Below are 15,000 nucleotides of genomic sequence, written 5' to 3' on the forward strand. Positions count from 1 at the left end.
TCACTTATGATAATTTCAACGGCACTGTTTTTACTGAAAGAAAACATACGATTAATATGCAAAACCGGTCGCTTATGAGAGGTGGCTGCTTAGTATTTTTACAATGACTGCAAAATTCTCGCGCGCTCATTGGCTAATTTTTATTGTCAATAAGCGGACAGACACATGAATTTTTCACATTTTTCCACGGGTATTTTCAAAGTTATCACACAAATTGCACGAGGGTACATTGCGATTACAAGTTTATCACATAAAGGGTAAAATTATTGACGTAAGCCGGACAAATGACAATCAACTAAACACTCTTTCATTCGGTTAAAGTCCAATTCAATAAATCGTGGCTGCCTACAGAAATCGCGCTTAAAATGCATTTTATGTGTGGACAAAAAGCAGTTTAATCAGAGTCAGAATCTGAAAGAAGATTCTATTGTAACTTCGCTTGCTCTGGATAAGTAACTGTTAACCAGTCAGGATCAAGTAATCATGCCCTCTTGATTACCACCAAAAGTGCCCTCGTGATTAAGAAAAAATGCCCTCCGTCTCAGCCAATCAGCAAGCGGTAATTTTGCCCCGTATGTGATAAATGCACAAAGCTTGCAGCCAATTTTAGGAAGATGAGGAAAGGAGAGCAGGAGAAGAATAGAGAGAAGAAATACACTAGAATATACTTGTAACACCAAAAGGGATACTGGTCTCCACAAAATTATTTCTCTTAGTGAGATTAGTAATGCTGGACGGAACACTGAAAGGTCAAAACTAAAGGCGTAGGTAATCACGCCTCAATCGGGAGGAGAACTTAGAAAAAAAGGCTACAAAACGACTTCAGCTGCCCCTAAAGCTTATGTTTTTAATTTGAAAGCACTGCTAGTCTTTTTGATTGTTTTTTAAAAAATAGGAATTCACACGATTTCGAGCGCAATTTGGAATAAATAAGCACGATTAATTTTTTTTCAAAGATGAAAAAAATTCAAGACAGCTTATCATAATTTTGCAGACTGAACAACGCGCGCGTATCACGCAAACAGGCCAATCAGAGTGCCTCAATTGTTGGTTTGTTACGTCTTTTTGGACTGAATTACCTCTTTTCTGCACTGTGTTACCTGAAAACTGCATTTCTCTTAGCCAATCAGAATGGAGAATTTTTTTCATATACATAAATTTCAACATTGCAGACTGTGTTAACCAGTCACTCGAAAACCATTTCGCTCTTGCTAAGTCGTTTCGCCTGGCTAAGGGTCCGGTTTTTCTTTTTCTACCTTTCTGATCCTCTTATTTTTGGAGAGTCTTCTTTCGTATTAAACCTCAGTGAATGAAAGGATTTTTCGAATATTCGTTACACCAGATCAAGTTCATTCAAATATATCAACCTCGTTCCCAGGGGATCCTGAGAACGAGGTTGCAAATATATTTTAAAAAATTACCCAAATTATCCACATTAATGGCAGAAATGAAATAATTGCGAAATGGAATTATTGTAATTAATAAATAAAAAACGCACACGTATCACGCACTCACGCAAAATTGCGCGATCTGGTTCTCGAATTTGATAGGCCACCCAGACTCTTTTTGATCATCGACCAATCAGAATACTTGATTTATTACCTCCTTTTGCACTGATTACCTCTATTCTGTAATGACCTGGAAACTACGTTTCTCTTAACCAATCAGAATGGGGAAATCTTTCCATGTATATTATGAACTTGGTAAAAGCATGTATAGGTAATAAGAGAAGATTATCCAATTAAAGAGCCTTTTAAGATTACCTCATCGCCGCAGCTGCACTAGCAGATAAGCAGTTCTCTTCCAGTGCACACTGCAAGTATTCCAAAGCAATCGCATTCATTTCCATGTGAATGCGCAACAAATCGGTGTCGATTACAAGATCCGGTAAAGCTGAGGAAAGAAAGTAGGACGTTTTAAACGTCGCATTTCACATGTGCCGAATCTAATGCAAATGAGCAAAAACAATAGATTTTTTCATTTGCATTAGAGTCGGCACATGTGAAGTTCGACGTTTGAAACGGGCCTTAGGGCTGGACTAAACGAGACGAACTAAACGGTAGTTTGGGTCCATGCAAATTAATGTGGGTAGACCTAAATTAAGATTGTTGGGTCAAACTTTGACCTTAACGTCAAACCAAATGCAAAAGCGAAAATATACATAAGTCAAAAATTCGACGTTTGTCCCAGACGCGATCTTCTCGCGTTCTATATATAGAACGTGTTTGTCGATCTAAATACAGATCGTCGAATTTAATGGAGTCAAACGTCGGACTCGTCATGCATGAACATAATTCGTTCTATTTAGTTCTTCTCATGGGAAGTTCGACGTTTTATTCGAGAGCGGGAACAAAAAAAAGCAGTTTGCCGCATATTTCTGAAAGCAGTGGCAATTTTTACGCCGACGAAAGGTAGAGCTGAGAGGTATAAAGGCAGGGAGGGTTAAATGTGACCTCCCCGGTGACTGTAAAATGACATACAATCGAAACCAGCCGCAATATCTAATGACTGGCAGGAGCAAATATGTAAACGAACCAATCACAACTCACCCATAAGCAGACGGGTCAAATACATATGTGACTTAGTCGGAAAAGACCACGTATTGAATGGTTCAAAAATCTGGCGCCGCATTCACGTATTCCCGCTCTAAGTGCGGGCTGCATGTATTTGCTTTCGTTGTTATAACTGCCTCATTTGAATTCCGTCATCGGTTGTGAATAGTCACAGCAACAACAACTTTGTTTTTTACAATCAATTACAAACCAATCTTGCTTAGATCTTACCGTTAACGCACACAACCCCAGCTAAGCTTTCTTTGCTGCTGCAAGTAGTATTTTTCCATTCATCGTGCTGACAGTTATAAAGGGAGATCTCGTCAACGCGGCATCGTACCCCCGACATGATCACCTTTAGGTCCGTTTCGCTAAAGTTATTCTTCGTTACAGCCTTGCCAGCATAACCAAGATTAAGCTGTCGGCACACTGTCATGGCTTCCTCTATTCCCCAGTCATCTCCACAGACTGTTCCCCATTTTCTATCGTGGAACACTTCCACACGGCCCTCCTTTGAGTTTGTGCCTCCCAGGATTCTAATCTACAAGAAAAATGTTAAAAAGCTCATCTTCATTCTTGGTTTTCAGTCACGTGATTATCTACATTTTTTTTTTCGATCGAAACAAAGGAAATTAGTTGCATAAGAATAGAGTTCAATTGTGGGAATTTACGTTTGAGACACCAGCACGATCTTCGTTTCTTTGCTACCCTAGGGAATCATACTTACATACTTTATTTCAGTTGTAAAAAATAAATACTTACAGTGCGTTCACTGAAACCGGGGCCACCCAGATAGTGAGAACCAATCGACCACATAGTCGCGTAAGCATCACCGGTCAACGAACAACTTGCGATTTCATTGTTTTGTACACTGTAAGGAGGCAGTGTGGCCCAGTGGTTAGAGCGTTTGCCTTGAGATCCAGAGATCCCGGGTTCAAGACCCGCTCTGACCACTCGTTGAATTTGATCCTGGTAGTCCCTGGTTCAACTTCCCAGCTGCACTTGTAAATAGCCAACTGGTTTGCCTCCGGCCAGTTGGGATTCTTAACAATTGTTGTTGTTGTTCTGTTCTGTTGTTTCGTTGTGTTTCATTGGCCCTGAAAAGCCCCTATGGGGAGCGGTCAATTAAGTATGTATTGTATTGTATTGTATTGTACCGGACATTTCATTCGCTGGATCTCAAAATGTTGTAATCTATTGTTTCGGTTCTGCTCTCTGATTGGTTTTCATTACCTGGGCAGTCCCGGTTTCAGTGAACGCACTGAGACAACGTAACTAAGTTAAAAATTAGAGCGACTTTCATATGATCTTGAAAAATAAACGTAAAAACAGAACGTAAACAAAAATGCAAAGTATTTGATTGGCTTATCGAACAAAAACAAACGAACGCGAATTTTCATTGGCTTAGCGAACGCGGATGCAAACAACGTCATCTCTCCATGGAACATTCTGGAAAGCGATCGGCATTTCGTTTTGACGTCATTTAAAATGCAGAAAGGATTAGAATTACTGAATTTAAGTGCACGAATCAGTCAGAATAAAGTAGCTCTGTTATTCGTGATCTGAAGTCTTTGACACTGTTAATGAATTTGATGCTTGCTCAGTTTAGCCTATCCGTGGGCAAACTACTGCAGACCATTGGCTAATGGTAATGGTAATGATTGACATAGTCAAATGCGCTTTACAAGCAAGTGAACAATTGTATATATTCAATGCTCGGAGATATTAGCTATTAGCTACTCTAAAAATCCGAGGGTAAACAAAGTGATTATTATTATTATTATTATTATTATTATTATTATTATTATTATGATCGTGAGATCGGACATCAGCGTATACAGGCGCCGCTGGCAGCCGTTATCAGCCCATTAGCGATCTCTCCCGGTACATGAGTGAATGAAATGAGGCCTGACCATAACACCGGGAGCTCCATACCCAACTCTTTAAGAATATAGTGTGTGGGTTTTTTATGTCCGACTGGGTTGTGAACATTGAAGAGTTATGAGACGGGGCCTACGGTTTATAATTCTTATCCGAGAAGACTTGAAAGTCTTAACCATTTGCGGATGTAATTACAAAGGCAGCACGTTCTCCTCAGTTATTTTAAGACCCTGCGTGCTGGTCCGGCCGGATTCGAACTCACGACCTCCCGCACGGCAGCCCGATGCTTAAACTACTGAGCCACTGGTGCATCTTAAATGTTTATTGATCTTGCTGTCTTTCTAAATTGGACTTGAGAACGCGGCATAATGTTGGCTAGATAGCGGAGACCGATTCCGCTTACACATTTAGACATCATTACAACGTCACTTTACAGACTGATGGCAACAGGAAGCCACTCCAGGGACACGATACCTTGTAAAATACTACCAAATTTTATGAGCCCAAGAACAGTCAGGGCAGCGAAATTCTACACCAACTGAACTTTCCTGCTATTGATACCACCATAGCCCCAATGGCATCTTGAGATAACCAAGGACAACAAAAAAGTGCATTGGTCAAGAGTCAGCGGCTTTTGTAGGGTACAGAAATGAGTTAATAAGCCATTTCCGAGTTCATGTCTGCCTCCTTTTCAACGCGAGTTTAAGTGCGAAGTTTTTCTCATGAAAATTAGTTTTCATTCATATGTAAAGTAGACCTAATTACCATCACAAAAACTTCGCACTTAGACTCGCTTTGAAGAGAAGGCAGACAGGAACTCGGAAATGGCCTATTATCAAAAAATGAAAACCACGAGTTTTAGTGGCGAGTTGTGTTCTCCACAAAAAGACAGAATCCGTTACCTTATTCTACTAGTGTGTAACATAAATACGATAACTTCAAGGCATGTAGCTGCATCGAAAAATGTGGACGAGAATGGGAAACTCTCTATCTCTCCTCGAACTCTCTCTTTTCCATAGCACTTTTGGAGCCTCAGACTACTTAAAGTTATCATAGATACCTGATGTCCCTGGAGAGGTGGCACGTAACATCTGACGCCAGCATCTTCGTGGTTATGACAGTTTGATTTGCGCCAGCCGCTATGTCGGCATTGGCTGATATGTCTCTCGATTCCCTTGCATACAACTTCATCCAATAAGACCTGCCGAAAAAAAAAAATTTAATACTCGTACTACAGGTTATTTTTGTTTCTTTGGTAGTTTTTGGTCAACTTGTAATCGGTCAAAAACAGAAAACTGAGAAACTACTTTGACCGGTCACAGCAAAGGCAGAAAATTAAATGAACCAACCAATCACATAATATAAATGCAAACCAAATACATGCAGCCAACAGTGAGCGCGGGGAAACGCGTGCAAGCATTTGGTTTGGCCTCCGATTGAATGAACAAAGTGTTGCTATATTTTGAAGCACGCCTATCATCAAGCCACGTGGTAATTTAAAGCCAAAACGTTTGTGAAATGGCATTCGTCCGCTAACGCTTTCAACAGCAAATTACATCGCTGGCTTTGGACCAGAATTGAAATGGACAAAAGACTACAAGAGATACATTACTCTTCCCATTCCTCTTCCGTAGTATGCACTTATTGTTGCCATTGCCGCTGACCCATACCCAAGTGACCTGCAGACGACATTGGCTTCTTTCATCGTCCAGTGATCATCACATACTGTGCCCCAGAAGCCGTGATATTGAACCTCTACTCGCCCCTCTGACACTAAAACACCGCTTCGAAGTCTTACGTCCAAAGGCTGGAAGAAAGGAAAATGGTTTTTCCTTGAAAGACTCATTCATAATTCATGAACCTTACAGCATATCAAAACATCGATAAGACGTCACGTGTATGAGCTTTAACCGATAAAACAATATTCAATAGAATGCTTTATATGAAGAATTGAATAGAATAGTAATGAAGCTCGGCCTGTTTTCTTGCATGCTTATATCAATCACATTTTGAACCTTTGTTCGGACTCCCGAGGCACACGCTTTTTGTGGAATGTGTTTGAAGCCGTTCAAAAAACTCGCAGCACGTGTTTTATCGGGTCTAAAAACACTTGGCTACGCCTCGTGTTTTCAAACCCGATAAAACATTGCTGGTCGTTTTTTAAACAGTACATAAAACACCGTCGTATGTACTCCCCCACAAAAAATTTAATCTCGGGAAATGTTTCATATCGGTCCTGTAGTGCAGAGATCGTGGGTTCAAATACCGTTTCAGGCTTCCCTTTCGTTACTGCTCAAATAATTTTCGTGATAGCGATGATCTAACATGCTTCAAATCTCTTCAAGAGATCTTAAGTTAACTTTTCAAGTAAATTGGATTTTGTTTTGGGTTACATATTGGTGGCCCTGGCTCATCAGTGCGACCAAAGTGTGTAAAAAGATAAGAGACGCCCTGGCACTTACTTCAATTGACTTTTTCGATCTAAAACAAAGGAGGATTTGTGTTCTTGTAGAACATCTAATATATAGACTTAGCCAAGCCTAAAAGCGGAGCTCCCGGGTTATTTATTCTTACTGGCCTTACTTAAACAACGAATTTGACGGGACAAAATCTGTTTACGTGACCCGTCAGTTAAGTCATTTCTCAGGGGTGCACCCCCTTCTAAGAAAAATCCTGGATCCGCCCTTGATCACCCTACTTCTGCGCCTCAAGGTATTCCGAGTAAACGCTTAAAGAAGCGTCTTATTTTTAGGATACTTTGCCCATATTGTAGGACTTGAACGAGGCCGAATAATCGCGAAAGACTTATAATAGAGTCGAGTTGAGGATCCTAGTCTGTTCGGGCGAAAGGACGGGCGTACGCTGACGTCATAACCAAAATTTCTCGCATCGGTAGAATTCCCAAAAAATCTTACCCATGGTGCTCCGCTGGCGCGCTTCGCGTGCCTGAGCTAGTACTAACCTTTGTGATATTTCTTCGAACGCATTTGATCCTCAACGCTCCTGTATCGCTGCACTGGTGACGATCAAACCCGGCATGCAGACACGACACAATGGATGACTCCCACCCTTGACAACTGACTTCATCTAGCCAATAAACCGGCTCTAGCTCCTGTAATGCAACTGAATACGACCCCTGCTTTTCGCTGTTTGGAAATCCAAGCTGACCACACAAAACGAACGAGTTGACAGGCGTCCAAGCAGAGGGGCAAATGTAGCCCCATTTCCCTTTGTGTTCTACTTGGACAATACCTTCGGATATGTAGTCATCTACAACAGGGCCCAGTAATCTGATATTGACTTTTCGCACCTGGAATGGAAGTGAAAAAGAGAACGTTGAACATGAGCATTAATACATGCATGACTTGGTTAGCAAATCCATTCAATAAAATTCAATCAGTTAAAACAACATCCTCAGTGGGTCTGACGATGGTTCGAGTAAACTTAGATTTTGTTTGCTCAGTTGTAAATATTAGTTATGAGTGTCACCGTGGTAAGGGAGGTCACACAACAGAAAGATGCCCCCGTTATGTCACGCAGAGGCCAGGACACAACATCGCGAATTCCGTGCCCTGCGTATCTCTTTGGAAATACAAGCAAGAGTTTTGAGACAGGGCCTAAGGTTTATAGTCTGCTCAAAGGACGCATTTTGTCCTCATTTATTGTGAGACCCAAAGAGGAGTGATTTGCTTTGTTCTGATTTCAGTTGATTTGTGGTCTCCCCAATCAGTAGAGCACTCGTACTCGGCTAAAAAACCTTGGGACTTAAATAAACTGATTATCGTTATATTATTATTATAGTCAACCAAAGGAATCAACCGTTATCTTGCGCATAAATTAGTTTTCAATTTGAGGTCCAATTTAATTTAGGGGTTCAGTCGATTTGTGTTTTCATCGTTATCAGCCAATCGGAGTGAAAACGCCAGACCAATCGTTCCCGCGCTGAGTGTCTGGAGAGTGCGTTTGCTTTTCGACATGGTTGGTTCATTTGATTTCCAGTATTTAATGTGAGTGGCTGAAATAATAAATGTGGCTTTGATTTTAATTGCCGCTCTATCGACTTTTGATGTTTGTGTGAATAGTTTATCCTGGGAGCAGGGCACCCAGAGGAACGTAATAAGAAGAAAGAACAAGACAAAAACAAATTGGCGGGCGTAGCGAGTTGAGCGAGGGATTGGGGAGGGAACAAAGACAGCAATACCCTTTCCCTAACTCCAATATCCCCGCTCCAGAGGTTTCGCTCGCCAATTTACTTTCTTTTTGATCTTCGTCGTTCCAAGCACACAAGAAGCAAACATTGTGCTAATGCTTTAAAGGCCGCGTATCTACTGAGAACAAACAGACAATTGATGCAATTGACCCCACCAAAGGATTAAGGACTCTTTTCGTTCGACCAAAAATTTGGAAAAAAACCGGGTATGGAATCGAATGGAACAGATATATTGCGGGAAAAAAAAGGGAAATTTGGGTATTCCTCGCGAAGTGGTCCTAACGTTACGGAATTCCAGGATAGCCGAAAAATCGCGCAATTGGGGCAATACTCCTTAGATCGGCCAACCGGAAACTGTTCCCTTCGCCATATGAAATTATCGAAATTCTTAAATGAAACTTCTGGTCAAATTGAAAGCGTCCTAAGTCATGACACACATGTCCTAATAATTAATGACTTTGTGATCTATAAGCACTCTACTCGAGCACTCCATAATTAAAAATGATATAAGGAGAACGTATGTTGTGCAAATACGAAGTACCTCGCGGCTCGATATTGAAGGTTCTGGCTCAATGACTAAGTCGCTCATATGCCTTTTGCAGACTGTACCGGCTTGATTAAATGGCAAACAGTTGTTCCAGCCCCAAGGTCTGTGGGAACACTTATCAATAGATTCCTCCTCTCCGGAACATTTGACGTCATCTAGCCAGAATTTTCCATTTCCCCGACCAAATGCATGCGGTCTGAGTACAGATGAAGAACAAACACATCTCACATAATTGTTGGAATCCAGTTTCCATTTTTCCCCCTCCACCCGGCATGTGCAATCGATAAAACCGATAATCGATAACATTCGATAACAATCGATAAAAATTAGTAAATTGTATCGGAAATCGATTAAAATCGATAAAAGGACACGTTGTGAGTAATCGATAATTATCGATTTTTAAATTAATGTTATCGATTTTATCGAATTTCTAAAATGTATCAAATCTTCCATAAAAACACTCTTACGATTCAATGAATCAAGTAGGACGAATTTAAAGATTTATTTAACAAATCGATAATTGAATGAATACTGATAATCAAATAATATTAACACGATTCCCTGGCATGATTCAACGGGGAAACGCAACATAACATAACCGCTTTTTGTATTTACTCAGAAACTGTTCAAGCTAAATGTCGATACTCCGTTAAAATCGATTAATCGATAAAATCGATATCGTTAAATACGCGGAAGACTGTGAGTATCGATTTCTATCGATTGATCGATAAAATCGATATCGATTAATTAAAAATTATCGATTGATATCGATTTATCGAACGGTTTTCCGATATCGGTTTTTATCGATTGGTCATACCGGGCCCTCCACAAGGGCCTGTTCCAAGGCAAATTATCCCTTAGGTGAGGGAAATGAAAAGTGATTTGGGACGGAGCATAGGTACATCAGTCTCATTTTCCGCTCGCAGTTCTACCACTTCACTATTTACAGCCCAAACGCAATCGGTCGGGACGAAACAAAGAAATTACCCACGAAATTTGGACGGGAAAAAGACCCGTTCCCCTTGGATGCTAGCTCGAGCAGTCCGCTAGAAACCAGCATCTGGACAAATGGAACTCTTCTAACAAGCAATAATCTCTCCACCAGGGATGGGGTCCACAATAAACTGAAGACAGACAGGTGCAAAGATCGGTCTGGGTAGTCACCCAGGTAGGCAATCAAAATTTTTCGGGGTTTCCTTCAATCGACCTTGCATATCGTCAATCCTTCCAGAATGTACCATTGCATAATAGAGATAATTGAAGTAGTTATATTTATAGATATTGTAAAAATGGCTTTCTTTTGGGATTGACACATTTTTTTATACTTTTGCCTTCCTCCTGCGGATTGCTTTAATAAGAAATCCACTGGTATTCCTTTCTTAGTATGCAAACTTATCCTTGAAGCGATTTCGTGACTCAAATGAACGGAAGTGTTCGTTATGTGATGAAATCGTAGCAATCACAATTTTCTGGGTGTAGACATGAATGATTCAGTGACAAACTGTATACCTTACTCTACAATCTCTGCAAGGAAAATCCTGACCCAAATTGGAGGATAGCAATTTAATTAATTACTGAAAGCACTACATGGTTCGTGCAACGTCAGTGGTTTCCGGAAAAATTGCCCGTGCATATTCTGTTGAGATTTGAATTACGTCCGCCAAAATATTAAGCGCTGGAAAGTAAAAACCCTTCGCTATCAACAGAGCAATCGAAGTATTGTTGGCGTCAAACGCTTTGCAAGCATATTATTATAGTTACCGGAACTTACCCTTTTGTGAAACGCAAGGCGTCCGGGTACCCAAGCATTCGACAAACTACCCTCGCTGCTTTCTTGTTCCATCTGTGGTCACAAACTGCTCTCCACACTCCTCTGTAAAATACCTCGATTCTACCTTCGTATCTGTGTTTTCCTCCAACCAAGCGAACTTTTACAGATATCGAAAGTTCCACAGTTAAGAACGCGATACTGGCTAGTAATATCCAGCGCATTTCGAAGCTGCTGGAGCGAAACCACGACTTTGACTACTTATGCCGGATCCGAAATAATCGTTGTAGCTGATATATTTACTGAAAATTGACTTTTATCAATTAGTAAAATGAGTAAAGTCATCAGCCGTGGGGATCGAAATATTCGTGCGCTCAAATGTATTTGTAAGTGGATACGTTAGTCAATAATAAATTCGTTGAGAATCTCTTTCAACGCTAAATCTTTGGAGAAAACAGTGGGTCCTTGTGTTCTCGATTTAGCACTGTCGGCGCGCAAAGGAGTCGGCTCTTATTACCAAACACTCTACGTACGTAAAGACGTGACAAGGCTCTCAAGTAAAGAGCCTAATCCTCTTAGAACCACGCTTAATATATACAATGTTAGGCTAAAGCAGAACAGAGATGTTCGTCACAGGAAAAAAAAAAGAGAGAGGGTGCTGGAGTCCTATCAAATCGTCCCTGGCGAGAGAGGAAGATAAAAGAAAGCCACACCAGAAAAGATTGAACACACACCCACATACATGTGGCCAGTATCATTTTTTGCAGTTTGCAATGGTTGGCAATTGTATTGCTTGTCGGTTCCAAGATATCGATTTGTTCAAAAAAACTTTTCCACGAGCTAGTATGAGGGGTTAGTCTTAAAGCAGTTAAAGGGATGAAATTCAAATCACCATCTCAAACCATCTCACTATCTTATGACTAGTACTGGTAATGTCTCAGAAGGCTCCTGTACAGTAATCATACGTTTACAAAGCCACTTCACATTTATGAGAGGATCGAATAGGTCACTGTAGCCTCCAGAACCAACTTCATTTTCACATTAACCCCTAGGGCGGGTTTTTTAAACAGCGAGTGGCTAGTATCATGACTTCGGATGGAGGGAAATACGGACTGATACTCAAGCGTCATCAAATCAAACATCGATTCACCAGTGAGTTACACAAAAAAGAGCATAATCGACAATGAAGAAAGAGAGCTGCATGTTAGGTCTGCAGTTCCTCAAATTCATCGGTGTCACATCACAATTAAGTGTCACTCAAGCAGTGACAACGAGTACAAAGTCACGTCCTAAAGCATTGAAGTAACCTTGACCTATAATTTCAGAGCTCTTAATATAAGATGTTTGTAAAATTGGCTGTTTTACTTCGGTAGCAGGCTCATTATCTTCACGGGAGTCTACATTTCGATCCCCATATGCCGTTGTGGGAAATGAGAAGAAGGCGGATTGGATGAAAGAATGATGACAAAAAGGAACGTCATTGATAAATTGAATGCGTAAAAACACTGCTACTTCAAGTGAATCACGTTTTATGAAATGGCTTGACATAAGCGATATCATGTTTTTGCAGGGTAATTTTGCTTTAAAATCTTTGAAAACTTGGAAACCATGGGAATAGAAATGGAAAAAAATTGACCGATCGGGTATTAAGAAACGATGATATGACCTTTGTATGACCATATAAAACGGATGTAATCCTTCCTTCGCAAAAATTGGCGCGAATCTCTCAATGGTTGTTTCCCTCTCTCTTGGCTTAACAAAGGTGTACCGTATATCTTTTACTCATGGCCCTCTTCCTTTCGTTTTCTATTTATCAGATTTATCTTTCCTTTTTTGAGACAACAAGTTGTTGGAACCATGCAGGAAAAAGTACCCTGTATGTTCTTTCTTCATGCCCAACATCGCTAATTGTAAACCTACAATACGCCCGATTAATTCCGTCAGTGTACCTACAAAATGTCACTGATTGTAGTTCGATACGTTCTCAAAGTTGAAGCTATCTATTAAAGTCGTAATACAAGTGCCATTGTGTCACTCTATTGATTCTATTGAGCAAAACAGATTTAACAGGGCCTCCTGAGGGGTTACCCTATCCGATTTCCTGTCTGTGGTGCAGCTATCCACAGTCACAGCCAACAGCAAGGGAAATTCCGGTTTCTTTTAGCTGCGCTGAGCTGTGCACTGGAAGAGTTCATCTCATTTGGAAGAGATCATCTCATTTGACCAGACGTATTTTAATCCTCGTTCGATCAACTCCGCCAGCACCACAATGTCCAAAACAGCGCGTTTGTTGAGTTTTCTTAGCGTTTTCTTGATAACTGAAATCACCGAAGGATTAACTGGTATTCGTCTTAGAGGAGGAAAACACAGATTTGAAGGCATCGTTGAAGTCGAACACAATGGAGAATGGAGGGGTGTCTGTGATCACGGATGGGATAAGTTCGCAGCCAACGTTGTATGTCGAATGCTGGGATATCCAGAAGCGATGCGATACTACAAAGGGTGAGTTAATGCTAAAAAGAATCTAAGGGCCCAAGTTAAAATATCTTACAGCAAAAATCGAATTGAACCTTGCCGGATTAAAGCTGGCACCCACTTTAATCAATTATAAATCTCACATTTCATTGTTTTGAAAAATGACCAGCCTTCAGCATTAATTTGCTTGGTCGTCAAGGCCGGGGCGTCAAGGATTATTTACACCAAACTGTTATGTGATTATTTTTGTCCCTCGGCTTTGCTGTTGAAAATATCCTATGGAAATTCGTTATATTTACTCTATGAAGGCAAATTTTAAAAAGAAAGGATAAAATATTATATTTTAACACTGAATCATTATTGATTCACAATTTCCTTTCGTTACAGTCACAGGTAGCAGTCCAAGCGTGAGTTACATAATCATAAGATATGAATGATTGCATTGTCTCCATCTTTTAAGGTGCTGTTTTTACAAGCGTTGTGAAAGATCTAAACCACGTGACACATCCAGATCAAAGCAGGTTTCCGATACTTTTCCTCTTTGGCCAACGAAGCTTGATTTGAAATAAAACGCAAACTGCGGTGACAAACATGAGGCTGAAGAAGTGCATAACTGAAATAAATTTTTACTGACTTAACGTTTCGTATATATGTCTCAACATACATACTAAAAAGTAGCCGTTAGCTAAATTCCCAAATTGTTTAAATTTATTGCAGTAATTTGAGTAGCTTGTGAGGTAACATTGATAAAAACAATAAACAAACTGCGGTGATAAACATTAAAATGCATTATGTTTATCACTGCAGTTTGTGTATTGTTTTTGATCCAGTTAGAATGGCCGGAAAACAAGAGTATTTATGATCTAACGTTGATAGTAACAAAAGGAGGTAATGTATACAAGAAACAATGAAAACAAAAGAGACTATATACACAGTAAATGCATATACGTAATACGCATGTATAAAACTATTAATGGACTGAGATACGGTGTTTCGCTGCTAGATCACGAAGAAAAAGAGTTTCTTTTATGGTACAATGTTGGTCGGACCTCCCAGTGGCTAGAATTTAAAAGTGGTCCCATTTTATGATGTGACCAGTTGAGATTAAGTGATCAGCCAGAGCTGACGTGTTGTTACGTAACAACGCTTTGAGGTCTTCAGATTTCTGGTCATGTAGCCTATTTGTTGTACCGATGTAATTTCATTACAATCCCAGCAACTAGCTTTATAGACAACTTTGGACATAAGAGATGGAGCTAATTTGTCCTTATTCGGGAAAAACGACGATGTTACCGGTACAATTAGAAAATACTGTAAGGTCGATGCAGGCAACCGTAAACCCAAGTAGGATAGGACTATGTAAGTTATCTTTTTAGGTACCGTTGTTGGGCGTTCAGCATTTTGCTGTTGTCTTCCTAAACACCATTAATAATTTACGATACTACTGGATAACCAGGCATTCTGTAACAACAACAACAACAACAATAAAAAAGGGAGACGAACAAATACGATAACAACGAAAAGAAAGTGTACGGATAAGATTGATTTTGTATTTTTTTGGTGTGAA

The 15,000-nt window shown here is 40.2% G+C and overlaps 2 protein-coding genes across 3 annotated transcripts in view; one reads left to right on the forward strand and one right to left on the reverse strand.

Annotated features, from left to right (window-relative positions):
* Positions 1-11,435, reverse strand: part of LOC138005129 (scavenger receptor cysteine-rich type 1 protein M130-like) — a 41,257-nt gene extending 29,822 nt beyond the window's left edge. The window contains exons 1-7 of the mRNA XM_068851403.1: positions 10,962-11,435; positions 9,185-9,386; positions 7,396-7,743; positions 6,046-6,240; positions 5,494-5,634; positions 2,784-3,093; positions 1,764-1,893 (exon numbers count right to left, since the gene is read on the reverse strand). Coding sequence (XP_068707504.1) covers positions 1,764-1,893; positions 2,784-3,093; positions 5,494-5,634; positions 6,046-6,240; positions 7,396-7,743; positions 9,185-9,386; positions 10,962-11,182 — 1,547 coding nt within the window. The 5' untranslated portion in view covers positions 11,183-11,435. The remainder of the gene's footprint in view (positions 1-1,763; positions 1,894-2,783; positions 3,094-5,493; positions 5,635-6,045; positions 6,241-7,395; positions 7,744-9,184; positions 9,387-10,961) is intronic.
* LOC138006883 (lysyl oxidase homolog 2A-like) overlaps positions 10,032-15,000 on the forward strand; it is a 39,688-nt gene continuing 34,719 nt past the window's right edge. The window contains exon 1 of one of the 2 annotated variants that reach the window (XM_068853497.1): positions 10,032-10,358. Coding sequence is in view for 1 of the 2 variants with exons in the window: in XM_068853496.1 (XP_068709597.1) it covers positions 13,228-13,460 (233 nt within the window). In the remaining variant the exon portion in view is untranslated. Of the gene's footprint in view, positions 10,359-13,035; positions 13,461-15,000 lie in introns of those variants that run through there. The other variant, XM_068853496.1, reaches the window with a different exon arrangement.

This window comes from Montipora foliosa, chromosome 6 (genome assembly GCF_036669935.1).
Source record: "Montipora foliosa isolate CH-2021 chromosome 6, ASM3666993v2, whole genome shotgun sequence".
Taxonomy (NCBI): Eukaryota; Metazoa; Cnidaria; class Anthozoa; order Scleractinia; family Acroporidae; genus Montipora; species Montipora foliosa.